The sequence below is a fragment of the Humulus lupulus genome, chromosome X (genome assembly GCF_963169125.1).
Source record: "Humulus lupulus chromosome X, drHumLupu1.1, whole genome shotgun sequence".
NCBI classification, from domain to species: domain Eukaryota; kingdom Viridiplantae; phylum Streptophyta; class Magnoliopsida; order Rosales; family Cannabaceae; genus Humulus; species Humulus lupulus.
Genome location: NC_084802.1, coordinates 213,386,898 through 213,401,391, shown reverse-complemented (window position 1 = coordinate 213,401,391; position 14,494 = coordinate 213,386,898). Strand labels below are relative to the sequence as shown.

At 35.2% G+C, this 14,494-nt stretch overlaps 2 protein-coding genes across 2 annotated transcripts; both read right to left on the bottom strand.

The window, feature by feature from the left end:
* Positions 1-1,066: 1,066 nt before the first annotated feature.
* LOC133803627 (WD repeat-containing protein DWA2-like) lies at positions 1,067-5,211 on the bottom strand. The gene is made up of 13 exons (XM_062241728.1): positions 5,026-5,211; positions 4,833-4,916; positions 4,619-4,751; positions 4,355-4,466; positions 4,039-4,138; positions 3,592-3,719; positions 3,107-3,176; positions 2,437-2,525; positions 2,250-2,295; positions 1,939-2,012; positions 1,758-1,837; positions 1,620-1,678; positions 1,067-1,385 (listed from the first exon to the last, which is right to left on the bottom strand). The coding sequence occupies exons 1-13, from the start codon at positions 5,068-5,070 to the stop codon at positions 1,344-1,346; spliced, it is 1,062 nt and encodes a 353-aa protein (XP_062097712.1). The 5' UTR covers positions 5,071-5,211; the 3' UTR covers positions 1,067-1,343.
* Positions 5,212-9,675: 4,464 nt separating this feature from the next.
* On the bottom strand, positions 9,676-11,262 carry LOC133806738 (uncharacterized). Its single transcript, XM_062244828.1, has one exon. It carries the CDS (start codon positions 11,260-11,262, stop codon positions 9,676-9,678), a length of 1,587 nt encoding a protein of 528 aa, XP_062100812.1.
* Positions 11,263-14,494: the final 3,232 nt, after the last annotated feature.

Sequence of the window (14,494 nt, the reverse complement as noted above, 5' to 3'; positions counted from 1 at the left end):
TTTTGCCACTTGGACATCTTCTCACCATGATTCTTTTCGTAAGAGCAAGACTTCGTTTTCATATATTGACATCCTACAATTTGATCAATCGTAGAACCTTAACAACCACGACCTTGTTCTACATACAATTGTTCTCATGGCTAATAATATTTTTTATTGTTGGAATACTAATCCTATTTCCAAAAAATAGCATTTTCGTCCCAAAGTTAAGATTATGTATTTATTTACTTTTGTCTTTTATTTGGACTTTTAGGTCGATGTGTACCAATTTATTGTGTTAAATTTTATTTAACATGTTTCAAACTAAATAGGCCGATATATATAACTACAAATTTTTTATCAATCTTGTAAAATTTTATTGAATATCATGTTTTAGTTTTATTGTAACTAAAGTTATTTATTACTATGTATAAGTAGAGTTAATACAAGTAGGTATGAATTTTAAATTTTGTGATAAACATCAAAATATGACCTAGTTAAGTTTAAATTAATACAACTAGGTATTTAAACGTATCGAGTTGGAAATAATTTTAGGGGTTAAAAATCAAGTTTAGTGGCGATACATCGCTTGCTTTTAGAGACGTATTACCTAGCATCTTCAACATTAAGCACACATGGCAATGTGCGTCACCAAATGGTAGGCAGTACGTCACCCGAGACCATACAAGCAGCGACGCATTGCCAATTTCTTGAAAATTGTCTCTAAAAGTTGTTTTTTTTTATTTTTTAAATTACAATATGTGAGACTCACTTAGGACGATGCTAACACTATTTAAAAGTTTCAAAGAGATGATTAATCACACTTTTTACTCTTACTCTTGAAGATTATCCATTTTCTCAAAGCTAACGATAAGCCAACTAATATTAAAGAGTAGCTCTATTTTAAATCCAATTTAAGAGAAATGTATGGAGCTGTACGATTCTAGTTGGAATCTTATTAAAGATGGGGCCATCGGGGCACATGGATGGTTTGAAATGCAACCTTTAAGCATGAAAACCCCATAGACCAACAAAATAAGGAGCAGCCTAACAAGAAAAGTAAGAAATGGTTTGAAGTACTTCTAAATTGTCCTCAAATATCTTCCTGTCATTTATTGTACAGTTCGACTCATACACTACCCCCTCACTCAGAGTTCGACCACACTATACAAGGAAAAGGGAATGGAAAATGTAGCCTGTAAAAGGCACAAAATCACTTGGCGATTAAACAAAATCTGGAACTAGAATCCGATTCTTCAAGAGTATTCTTGTCGCCCTCCAAAGACGACAGAAAAATGCGCAAAGATGTAAAAGAGGTGGCTGTAAATCCCACCAACTGCGTTGGTGCAATTTGTATTGAACTCTCATTTTCTGGATAGAAAGGGCTTTACCGACTCCACGACTACCTGTTTTTCCATAGGAAAACAAATCATAAAACTATAAAATTGGTATCAATAACCACTAAGAGCAAGGAGTAATAGAGCAGCATAAAATTCTTTGAGGAAATGAAAATAAAGGAGGGCTGTAATCATATGATATTGACATGATCCTGGCTGAGTCACTTCCATAATGGAAAACTAGAACTAATTTAATTGGTTATTCATCCAACAAATGAAAGAAATTAATTAAAAAATTCTTACCCTTCCATCGTACGATAATGACGCAAAGATCCAAGGCTCGCGGGAACTCCAAGCAAGGCCTGTAAGTTACGTTGAAAACAACATTAGTTCTGAGCATTTTAATCATGTTTTCGAAAAATTAGAGTTAGCAGCGATTACCATAAACACTGTCTTCATAATCACTGTAGGGATGTAGTAACGGCTCTAGCTGATTTGCTCTAGTTGGTGAATCAACTTGTCTGCCAAACATGTGAAGAAAATAAACAAAAATATACCAGGATATAAGATAAAGTCAAACATGGATCAGACTTGGAAGCGTTCTCTGGGTAAGAAAAGATACCTTTCAGATGTAAACTCATCCTCACTGGATGAAGAAGCCAGCCACAAATTGACCGTTGAGTCTGTCCCAGAACTCTGTAACACCTTGTATGAGTTAAACTAATAATAACAATTTTACTTTATACAGATACGGCACAACATGTACAATAATAATAACAACAATTTTACTTTATACTATCACTACACCCTATCACCACTCAAATAAAGTATCCTAATGAATTTTCCCTTGAGGGGTGTGGAAAACAACATTCGTTATCATTAATAGAATATGCAAGCACGTTTACACGAGTTAGAAAAGGAAAGAGGAACAACCAGAATAAGCCCTTCAAACTCAGGATTACACTTGACAGCCCACGTCCTGGCAAAGATTGACAAAAAATAAAAAATCAGATTATCTTCTTTGGAAAAGGCAATCAAAAATCACTATAAAAATTCTCATCAGGTCACAACTAGGTAGAATAGATGAATCATGGACCCAATGATAGAAAAATGTATATACCAGTGTGTGTGCCCAGGAAGCTCCTGAATGGGAGTCTTTGGCTTCCTGAGATCCCATATGCACATTCCAGATTCGTCTTCTGCCGTGACCTGCATTAATATCACAAACTTGTAACTATGATAACATGAAGAAAAGAAATGAGTCGTGATAATCATACAATAATAAAAGGAAACAAAATACATAAAAAGATCACCTAGGTTTGAAATAATTTCTCAAATGGATTTCTTAAATATTAATAATTTTTATTTCAATCCATAGGCCAATGTAAAAATTTCAAAACATGACGAATTATTTACAACTTCTTCATCACATCCATTTGCAACGTAGAGATTACACCCCATCAATATTTTTCAAAGACCATCATTCTCCATTTATATAGATGTGAGGATTGTTTGACAGCCACATTTGGTTACCAACTTGACTTAGCAAAGTTTTCCCTAGTTGTTTTAAAGCATTTGGAAGCACATAAATTTCAATAAAAAAAATTAGTACACTATTTCCCTGGCTCAAGTAATCCAATAAGAATTTTCTTAAAAAAAATCGTTACCAAAAGAATATATAATTGATGTTGAGTTTACTCAATAGTCTGAATTTCTTTTCATATGGAAAATGGTGCTAGCTAATTTTTTTCACTCACACCCATAAGATGAATAGAAAAATGTAGTCTTACAAGTATGTGCTGCTTCTTGGGGTTGTAATCGACATTGCGCACATGAGAGCGCTCAATTGAATTTGTTTTCCTGCATTAAATGACCAATATTATAAAAAGGTGATTACAAAACAGCTAATTGTACCCAAAAGTTTTCATCCATGTTCATTGACAAGTGTTCAATGTACTACGTAGTTGAAATTTGAGAAAATCTTGTTTGGCAGTAAATGAGAGAGCACCATATCCAACCCATCTTAATAGGCTCTAATGTGAGGAAATTTTAATATAATTCCAAATAGGCAGGTGATTTTATAATTAATAATTGTAGTATGAAGCCTCAGCTACCTTTTATGGGGGAATCAAAAAAATAAAACAAACTCATAGGTTACCATTATTATGCTTATTAAGGGTCGAGGAATACAGACTCAAACTCATCCCCGCTTCAGTTTTTTCAATTACTCCCCAAAGAAAAACGGAACAGAAACTAGTTTGGAAATAAAACATACTTCATTGTTCGTAGATCCCAAAACTGAAGTGAAGATTCACTAGTCGCCGCAACTGCGTTCACATCATGTGGATCCCATGCTCCTCCAGATAAGTAGTGCATCATACCAGCTGATTCTTGTGATTGTACCTACTAAATACAAAATTATGCGAACATGTAGAGTGAATTATAACTTTGAGCTAAAAATAAATTCAGTTCTAAAAGTTATTCGCGTCAACTATTTTAAATTTTTACACGTCAACTGGTAGTCTAAAAGTAAATAAATAAATAATACGTCTCCTTTATATAAATTATACATCAGAACAAATTTTGAAGCAGCATGGACGAGGAGTATATTATCTAGTTAATTATGTATTTGCTGTGTCAATTCCACATATTTTGAAACAGTGCGTTGAGATAGAAATGGAAAACTGTTTTTGAGTAGCTTTTAAGTTCCATAAGACTGTACCTGGATGGCTTTTCTTGGCATATCTAAGCTCCACAAGAAAAGATTTTCCTCATCAATGCTAATCAGCTTATCATGCCTTGCAGATGGCCACCAAAGAATGCTGTTCATAGCCACAAATAGCACATAAGGGTCTAAGCTCTAAAATGATCAACCACGATAAATGTTCGTTCATTTCAACAAGACAACAACTTGAATCCGTCTGGAACTACATAAATGAATGATATAGATTATTATGTCTTTAAGACCTTATCCATTTCCTGGGATAATTGTCAAATCTAAAATAATATTAAGAAAAAACAGGGATAAGCAAACTCACCACTTAGTCTTACCAACATTGTCGCCAATTTGGGTAATTTTTTCCAACTGAGGAGAATTCAACTCGCCATACAACTCAGGTATCTGCCATATTGCAGCCCCATACGATTCACCTTTTATACAACAATGAAAAGCATATCAAATGAGCGATCTTATTTAATTACTTTTGGTAGATATGTATTGATCAGTTGATCAGAAGCATAACACAAATATGAGAATAATATTAACTAAAGACAAATCAAAATCTTAAAACCCTATTAATTACCAGTAGAGTAGACAGTGGAGAAGATACGCTGATCGAAGGGACAAGAAGCAAGATCCCAGATCTCGTTCGGGTGCGAAAACAAGCCCTCGCATACTAGTTCAGTTCCTCCAGACGACATCCGGATCAAATGCACCTGTACACCGGACTCCATTACAATCAGATCCAACAATTACAATCAAAATTAGAACGAGAATTGATTTTAAAGAACAAGAACCTCATTTTCTTCTTTGAGACTGAGAGTGCCGGTGAGAAAGCTCGTATGATCTGTATCAGCTTTCACATCGGATATGCACCTAGCCTGGGGCACCAAAACGAAATGAGAATTGTTTCGACAGATCTTGACAACTCCCTAAGAATTGAGAAATGAAAATGGAGAAGAAATGTTAGGGTTTCGAGGGTTTATGAACCTGGTATTTCAGACCATATCCGATGCCTGATGCTCCTCCTTGCATTGCTTCCACTACCTGATTCGCTTTCACGATCTCCGGACTCTAAGTCCAAATTTTAGCGGTATTGTCCTAACGAGAGAGAAATCTCACATTCACAGTGGTGAAATACGCGCGTTTCTGTGACGAAACGTTTCTTGGATGACTATATAACGGTCTCTCGCTCACCTCCCATTATTTAACCGTCGCTAGCTCGTTCATAGAATGGATCACGATCAATTGGGCTGGGCCTGATTTTAACAAGCCCAAACATTGTCCTGTTAATGAGTTCTGATTTTTATTTTTATCAACTTTTAGCTATTATTTAAAGTGAAAATTACATATTATATGGGAATTTTAATAGATTGTGCAAAAATATGACATTTTTTCAAGAAGAGTTAATCTATGGCTTTTTTTGTTTTAATTTCACTTTTATGGGTTTAGTTTCTCATATTTGTGTATAAAAATTTGTTTATATCATATTTTCACTCTTAATCAAATTTTATGGATTTGGAAGGGTGTGTTTGTTATTTGATTATTTTTTTAGCTTATTTGATTATTATTTTTTATATTAATTTTATATAACTATTTTTATATTAAATTTTTCCATGGTTGTTTTGCAAAAATTTTTTTTTTGTAATATGAATTGTGTTTATTATTATTTTTATTTATTGTAAACATTTTTTTTCCTTTTTTTTTAGGTTGTACGTTTTTTTTTAAAACCTGGGTAAGGTAACCAATTACTTAATTAATTTTTCAAAGTTATGTAAAAAAAATCCTACAGCTAGCTTAAATAACATTTATCTAGAGGGGTAACCAGTTACTTGTTTGTGTTTTTTCACATTTATGTAAAAAATAATCTTAGATGTTAAATAACATGTATCAGGAGGGGTGTCGCAAACCCAGCCATCCCCATTGTTTTGCATAGCTCCGAGCACCACAAATCGCACACAGCCCAAACACCACCTTCTTCCTCGCCTCCGACCACCACTAGAACATCCCTCACCTCAGCCTATCCCCGTCGTTTTGGATTTGGGGCTCGCGAATGGAATTGCGCAGAGATGCGCGGATTGAGTTTGTGTTCGTCGATGGTGCGGCTGGGGTGTTCTTGGCTGAGTTTCATGGAGGTGCGCGCCTAAGGTGGTGAAGGTGGTTGGGTTTCACGGAGGTGCGGCTGGGGTGTTCTTGGCAGGTGGTAAGGGGGTGGGCGGAGATGATGGTGTAGATGGTGAGGCAGCCGAGTGGAGGAGTGCCTGGGTTTCACGGAGGTGTGACTGGGGTGTTCTTGGTAGGTAGTGAGGGTGGGTGGCGGGAGATGATGGTGGAGATGGTGAGGCAGCCGAGTGGAGGAGTTTTGGCTATGGTGGAGATGGTGAGGCGGCTAGGGCAAAATGAAAGAGAAGATGGACTTGGCTGAAGGAGTTTTGGCTATGTTAATTACCATAGTATCCCTCCTTTTGCTCATTTGTTTTGATTAATTTTGATTTCCAATATGAGATTAGTTTTCCCATAAACTAAGTTTTTCTTAATTAAATTTTCCCATATAAATAAAATAAAGTTTAACTCCCATATTTTTGCACATTGATGGCTAAAAAGCCATATTTTTTAAAAATCTCCATATTTAAACAATACAACAATCAAATTAGTCCATTGTAATTCCAGAAAAAAAGAAAAAGAAAAGAAGAAGCTTATAATAGAGTTTTGGGTTGAACCTTGGGTTGAGGCTTAGTAATAGAGTACTAGTCTACAACTAAAATAAAAAAATTTGCATTACTAGGAGTCGATTGTTAGTCTTGATAACTTATAGATTGACTAAATGTGATGTTGGGTAACATAAAATTGATCGAAATTATGGATGAATCTTGTGAATCCAAAGTTAAATTATGCATTTTATTTATTTAACGATGGACGGAAGAAATAAATAGAGGAATTGAAGACTGTAGTTGGAGACGTAGGGATGTAAATGGGTCAGGGCGGGGTAGGGATGCCTCCCCCGTCCCCGCCCCGTCTCGGGGTCGAGGCCTTATCGGATACCCATTTAATAAAAATATTTAATTTTTTTTTCTAAAATTAATAAAAAAAATTAATACTTTTTAATATAAAATAATTAAAAAACAATGATTTATACCATTAATAAATATATATTTTTTATATAAATTATTATATTATATATTTTTAATAATATTTATATTAAAAATATAAATTCCAATGTAAACGAGACAGATTCGGGATAGAAATTATGTTCCCCACCCTCACCCCATTAGAGGCGGGTCCCCACGGGAACCCTACCATGTGGGTTAAATTGATATCTCTATGGAGACGAAATATGAGAATGGGAGAAATTTTAAAACTTGACTGAAAAAAAAAAACCGTATAAAATATGGCATTATGAAAATATTTCAAGTATAGACCCAGGATCCATCTCAAGCAAGAGTACACCAACGTACTATTAATAAAGAAAAACAAAACATATATCCAATCACTATATACCAAAAAAAAAAAGCAAACAAAAAAATAATCAGAAAATTATGTTTATACTATATCAAATATGCATCATACCATTTTTTAAATAACAAATTTTTTTAATTATTTGTCATTTTTATAATTTAATATAATATGTTTTTTTTATCTGCTATTAATAACACGTGTTAAAATATATCAAATACACAGTAAAAAAAAGAGAGTTTTTACCGGCGAAAATACCCAATGTTTTCATGTTGTTCCACTTATACACCCAATCTTTATTTTTCGCGGTGAATATACCCAAACCCACATGAACTGTGTCTCCGTCACTACTTAACCCCTAACAGCGTTAAAAACGATTACGTGGCTAATTGTGTGTACAAAACCAGACACATCATTTAGCCCAGGTAAGTTTTTAATTATTGATTGAAAAAAAAAAAAGCTTTAAATCCTTAAATACCATATGCACGAGAGATCTCCATTGTAGAAGAAGAAGAAGAAGAAGAGAGAAGAGATGAAAGGGGAAGACCCAAGTGTGTCTTGGGGCGAATCAATAAACCGAGGTGGAGCCAAAATGAGGTCGTCGAGATCTAGGGCACAAGGTGTATTTCAAGCTTGTCGTAAGCATTGTGATTGTGGGGCAGAAACAGTGGAGAGGACATCATGGACTGATGATAATCCAGGGAGACGGTTCAAATCTTGTTATAGGATGAAAGTGAGTCAGTTTATATTTTTTGTCTTCTTTTTCCTTTATATATTATTAGCTTGGAAATAAATTAATTCAAGAAAACTATTTGTGAACAGTGGAATGGGGGTTGTAACTATTTCCAATGGATTGACCCCCCTATGTGTGAAAGGTCAAAGATGGTGATACGTGGTTTGCTAAGAAGAGTACGTGAGTTTGATGGTGATCTGGGCAGATATTATGAATATGAAGATAGACATGAGTCTTGCTTTGAACCTAGTGTGGAGCCTTTTCAATGTCAAAATTGTGGCTATATGAATGGAAGTTTGGATGGAAGAGTTCATGCAAGTTTCTGGTTAGTAAAGGGAAATGTGAGGAAGATGATGTTGTTTTTTTTTTTTTTTTGTAATTGTGTATTGGCTGAAAAAAATTATGTAATGTTTGACTTCCCTGTTTATTGTATTTAGTGTTGCTTTCAAGCATAATAAAAATGATGTATTTTATTTAGTGTTCGACCCTTCCCTGAAAAAAAATCATGGCTTCATTGAAATAATGTAAGAGAAATATATTTATTTAGTGTTGCTTTCAAGCATAATAGGATGATGCACCAAACCAGATATTTTGTCATTGATTAATATTTTCAACTTTACAGAGCAAACATATGACATATTGTTAAGTAGCATAATGTCTACATGTGAAAAGTATTCCTAATGGCCAAGATGTCCCAAAATATTGATAAAGTCAGACTGAATATGTACATGTCAAAAGTATGGTAATGCCTATATTGTATGGCGACTACACCAAAAAGAAAACAAGTTTTCTACATCAAAAGGGTTTAAGATTAAAGAGCAGCTTCTTAGTTGGTCTGAGATGTGGAACCACCATTCCTTTGCTTCTGTCTCTTAGCTCGCTCCTTCCTTTTAATAGTTTCAGTAGTAGGATTCTGAGATGGTGGTCTTCCTCTCTTTTTTTGCCTTGCAGGCTGTAATTAAACCAAAAACATAACTCATCATACTTAAGCAAATCACATTCATTTTAACTGCAAATGAATACAAGTCTGGCATACCGTGTACCAAGATTACCTCCATAGTTGCATTCTTGCATGTTACTCGTGAATGGCCTGTTTGCTTGCAATTGCTGCAGTGATTAACTTGGCCAACTCTCCTAGCTTTTGTTGCAGTAGTAGGTGGTGGTTCATCTGCCTCTTTGTTTCTAGAATTTTTAGGCCTTCCAGGTAAAATTGTCTCTGTTGGAGGATGTATCGGATTCAGACCAGTGTTAGGCCACTTATCTGGGCTAGGCATTGGTTCGATTGGTGTCGCATAAGTTGCTTCATATGCTTGCCTCTTGTAGTAGTCATCTATGAATCTCACTGGATCTAGGTTTGAAAACCAGATAGCAGCTAAAGCATGCCCACACGGTATGCCAGACAATTGGAATAGCCTACATGTGCATGTTTTCGTTTCCAAGTTCACAACAAATGACTAAGCATTGATGCTTTGCAATAAATTTACCTGGAACTTACCACCTCCAGGAAGCATAGGGAAACAATGCTTAGCAATATTCTTGCTTTTCTCAATGATGTCCATAATTCTTTTGGAAACAGGATGCACCCACTTAGAGACACTCATTCTTCTATTGCAGAACAAACTCATCATCCAATGCCTAATATTTTCTAGCAGAGTGATAATAGATTTATCTCTGGCATCAAGAATGGCATTGTTGAAACTTTCACAGTGGTTATTAATAAGAATGTCACATTTCACATGCTCCCTGAAATGAGACTTGGTCCATTCTTCTGGGTCTTTTTTCATCAACCATTCATACGCCTTGAAATTCTCTTGCTTAATTTCATTCATCCTATTTTTCCATTCCACTTTAGTTGTTGCCCTTGCAGCAGCCCACATCATTTGCTTAAGTAAGAGTCTAGGGAATTGCTTCTTGAAATTGGCATGCATATGTCTCACACAGAATCTCACTTCCGAACCTTGAAATACAGTACTAAATGCATTTTCTAAGCCCTTTTGCCTATCTGAAATCATTGTTATTCTCTCTGGTTCATCAATCTTCAAATCCTCCTTCAATAAATTTAAAAACCATGTCCAGCTGCCTGTGTACTCCTTCTCCACTACAGCATAAGCCACTGGAAACATGGCATTTGCTGCATCAATGCCAATTGCAGCTAATAACATTCCTTTGCAATATCCTTTTAAAAAACAACCATCCAAGCAGATAAGGGGCCTACAACCATTGAGGAATCCATCTTTACAAGCTTTAAGACATATATACACCCTTTCAAATAACCTCTTTCCATCCTGCATTCTGGTTTTCAATATTGATGTGCTCCCAGGATTTGTCTCTAACAGTTGCTTGCAATAATCTTCCAGTATGGCATATTGTTCCCTTATAGTCCCTTTTAACATCACTTTTGCACAATTCTTTGCTCTGTAGAAAGTTGACCTTGTTGTTCTTGAAAACTGAGTACGTGTTGTTAGCTGCATGAAACCTGTGTAAGTTAAGTTTGGGTTTATTCTGAACTGTTCAAGATAATGCTTTGCAAGCCAATTGGAGGTTGCATGTTTGTTGTTGAAAACCAATCCACACGTGTGCCTATCCACCAATGTATTTACCCTGAATGAGCGCTTGTCTGACAGTTGGACTCTTGCATAAATGACCCAATTGCAGCCTTCACTCTTGCATTTTGCCCTTACCCTCCTTTGGTCATTGGCCAGCCAAACATACTCCCTGTTAATCTTAATAAAATGCTCCTTCAATGCAGTTCTAAATTGGTCCACGATAGCAAAAAACATGCCTAATTTAAATATGAAGTTATCCATGTTTGTTGCATGATTGAATTGGTTGTTGGATCTTTTTCTCCTCCTGGCATTACCATCCTCATCTGAACTAGACAAACTTTGTAGGTCTTCCTCACTAACATAAGCACCTTCATCATCATTTGGATCAGCTTGGCTACAACCGTCTGTAACTGAATGCCACCATGTTGCAGGATTAGCATTAGCAAACATCTCTTCAGCCTCACCCTCATTCTGCATGTACTCCTCCTCCTCCATAACAAATTCAGACTCTTCATTACCTTCACCTTCATTTTGCCCATTCTCATTAACAGCAGCTTCATCATGCTGACTCTCTAGACCCCTTTCACAACATCATCTTCACTCTGAATATTCTCACTAACATCAGCTTCATCATGTTGACTTGGGCCAAAATCATTATACCCATACTCATATTCAACCTCTTCTCCAACTTGGGCCTCTTCTGCAGCACAATTGAGTTTTGGATTGACAACCACATCGACAAATACATCTGCATCATCAGGCAAGTCTTCAATGACACAACTAGATTGTGTCCATTCCTCTGGCATATTGACAACAAGAAAAGGGTCCTCATCTTCAGAGTTCACAGAGTCAATGTCTACAACTTCAGGACCATCCTCATATCTAATTTCATTGTGATCAAACCAAGGATCTTCATCATCTGATAATGGGTTGACCACTACATCTGCTGGATAGTTGTATCATCAGGCAACTCTTCTATAGTGCACACCGTCTTCTTAGAAAGTTCTGGGATATAAGGAATTGCATCTTTCTCCTTACTCCATTCCAACTCCAAAGTTCTTTCTGGTTGGACCACAAAAATATCCACTTGTCTATACTTTCTCCTCATCATATCTTCAACCATTTCAATAACTTGTTTATCACCAATTACCATTTCAGCAAAATTCAAATGCTTCTCCTTAGGCTTCCACAAAAAACCCACAGGCAATTTATACCCTAAGCATTGCACCATCCAATCCAACTCATATCTACTGAAGTAATCAGTGTGATTCCAGTCAAAAAAAGAAATTTTACCTCCATGATACCTTTTGTTGCCAAATGGAGTGAAGAAATTTCCTCCATGGTGCATTGCCACAGTAAAATGGCCCCCACACAGATCTAGCATATCAGATAATAAAAAAATACAAAGAAAGTTAGTGGGAAAATGGACAAACTCATGTGATATACGACAAAACACATTACCCAAACAAAACAAAGAATATCCCACAAAAGTACATGCACAACACAGTCAGGGGCTCACCATATCCAGGGGGTTCTTCGTCCTCAGTCCGAAGCATGGGCATTTTGTTCTAGTTCCTCCTCCTGCTTCGTCATCGTCCTCAATCCGAAATGGTAAAAAGCAGGGGGTTCTTCGTCCTCAGTCTTCGTCGTCCTCCTCAATCCGAAATGGTAAAAAGCAGGGGGTTCTTCGTCCTCAGTCTTCGTCGTCCTCCTCTGTGATCTTCGTAGTCTCAAGAAATTAGTTTTAGAAAAAACTTTGAATGTGGGTTTGCCTTTTCTACATGAAATGTGGGTATAAAGAAAGCATTCCCTATTTAAGCCGTTGGAAAACTTTTTTTTGATTTGTAGTTAATATTTTAAAGCATATGTGTCTGGGTTTGTACACGCAATTGGCCACGTAAGCATTTTTAACGCTGTTAGGGGTTAAGTAGTGACGGAGACATAGTTCATGTGGGTTTGGGTATATTCACCGCGAAAAATAAAGATTGGGTGTATAAGTGGAACAACATGAAAACATTGTGTATTTTCGCCGGTAAAAACCCAAAAAAAGAAGAGAAAAAACTATAATGTATATATATATTTTACTTAAGCTAGAAAAATATATTTATATATATTGTTGACGCGGTTCTTCACCACCAGGTAATTAAGAAAATAAGAGAAAGAGATCAGTGCTTAATAATGAACTGAAATAGATAAATGATATTAAAATGGACTGATGACACAACTACGTTTTTAGGTGGTTCAAATGTTAAAATCCTTCTACTCAACCAGGATATTTCCTTACACAATAGAATCCAATCCTTTGCAACTCCCAGTGTCTCCATATTTATAGGAGAGGGCACCTGGGAGTTGGTAAGGGGGGTCATCCCGTGACCCCCTTACCCATCATGCCACTTCTGTGACATTCATGATTAATTCCTAAAACCTGACAAATGAAGTGTGGTCTAATCAACAGGTAAGGGGATAATGGGCTGCACGACCCAACCCATTCGTGGGTGCCTGAATACGCACGTTCATGCTGCGTGTCCGAGAATTCAGGGATATATCAGACACGTGATGTCTGATATATGCACGTTTACATTGTATGGTTGACTTTATAAGGGGTCACGGCTTCCAACTCCAGCTCGTGTACCGAGCTGGACGCCTTCCTGACCTGCGGTCTTTATCTTCCTGTCTCGGCCCTTAAATAATCTTGGCGAATCTTTGGCTACCTCGAGCTAAAGAAGTAGGACCTGACGACAGCAGCTCCGGTCATGTGGTATCCACGTGGCTGATATAATTAGGTCATATCTCAACTCGCTAATAGCCCGTGGAAAATCAGGGCGTACATATATATATAAAAAAAAATCAGATGTAAAATGCTAATCACTTAGAGCACTCCCAATGGATGTTCTACTCCATCTTTTAAAATACTTCTCCAAAACACACATTTTTTTATTTTACCTTTAAGTTTTACATTATACCATACATCACATTCTCTATATATTTCTCTACATCATTTAAATATTATATCTTTAAATATATTTTATTAATTAAAGTAAAATAAAATAATTGAAAAAGAAAAAAGAAATAATAAATATATACGGGAGAGAGAAAGCTTATAAAGAAAAATAATAATATTAAAATATTACATAAAAGATATGTAAATGTTATGTAAATGTAGATATAGATATAGATTAATTGGTATTTGTGTATAACTATTATAAATATATGTATAAAGGAGATGATGGAAGATGTTTTTGTGAGTTTTAGGTAAATATTATAGAGAAAGTGTATTTCAAAATACACCACCAAAACATATTTTTTTTATAATTTACCTCAAACTTTTACATTATACAGTATATTAGCTTCTCTACATCATTTAAATATTATATTTTTAAAAATATTTTATTTATTTTAAGAACTAAAATAATTAAATATAATAGTATTACACTCACATATATATATATATATACAAAAGTTTATAAAAAAATAAAAAAATATTTATACCTTGATGAATAGTATTTCACTACATATAAAGAAATACTATTCATTTAGGTAAAAAAATATAATTTTACATCACCTATTGAAGAACTATTTAATAATTTTTTCTCTATATTATAAAGAATTATATATTTTATCTTCTTTATTAGGAGTGCTCTTAGAGGTAAAAGTAATTTAAAAAAAAAAAATTAAAAAATTGAATATTCATTTGAGAAATAATTAATAAGAAAATGTTAGTTAAAGG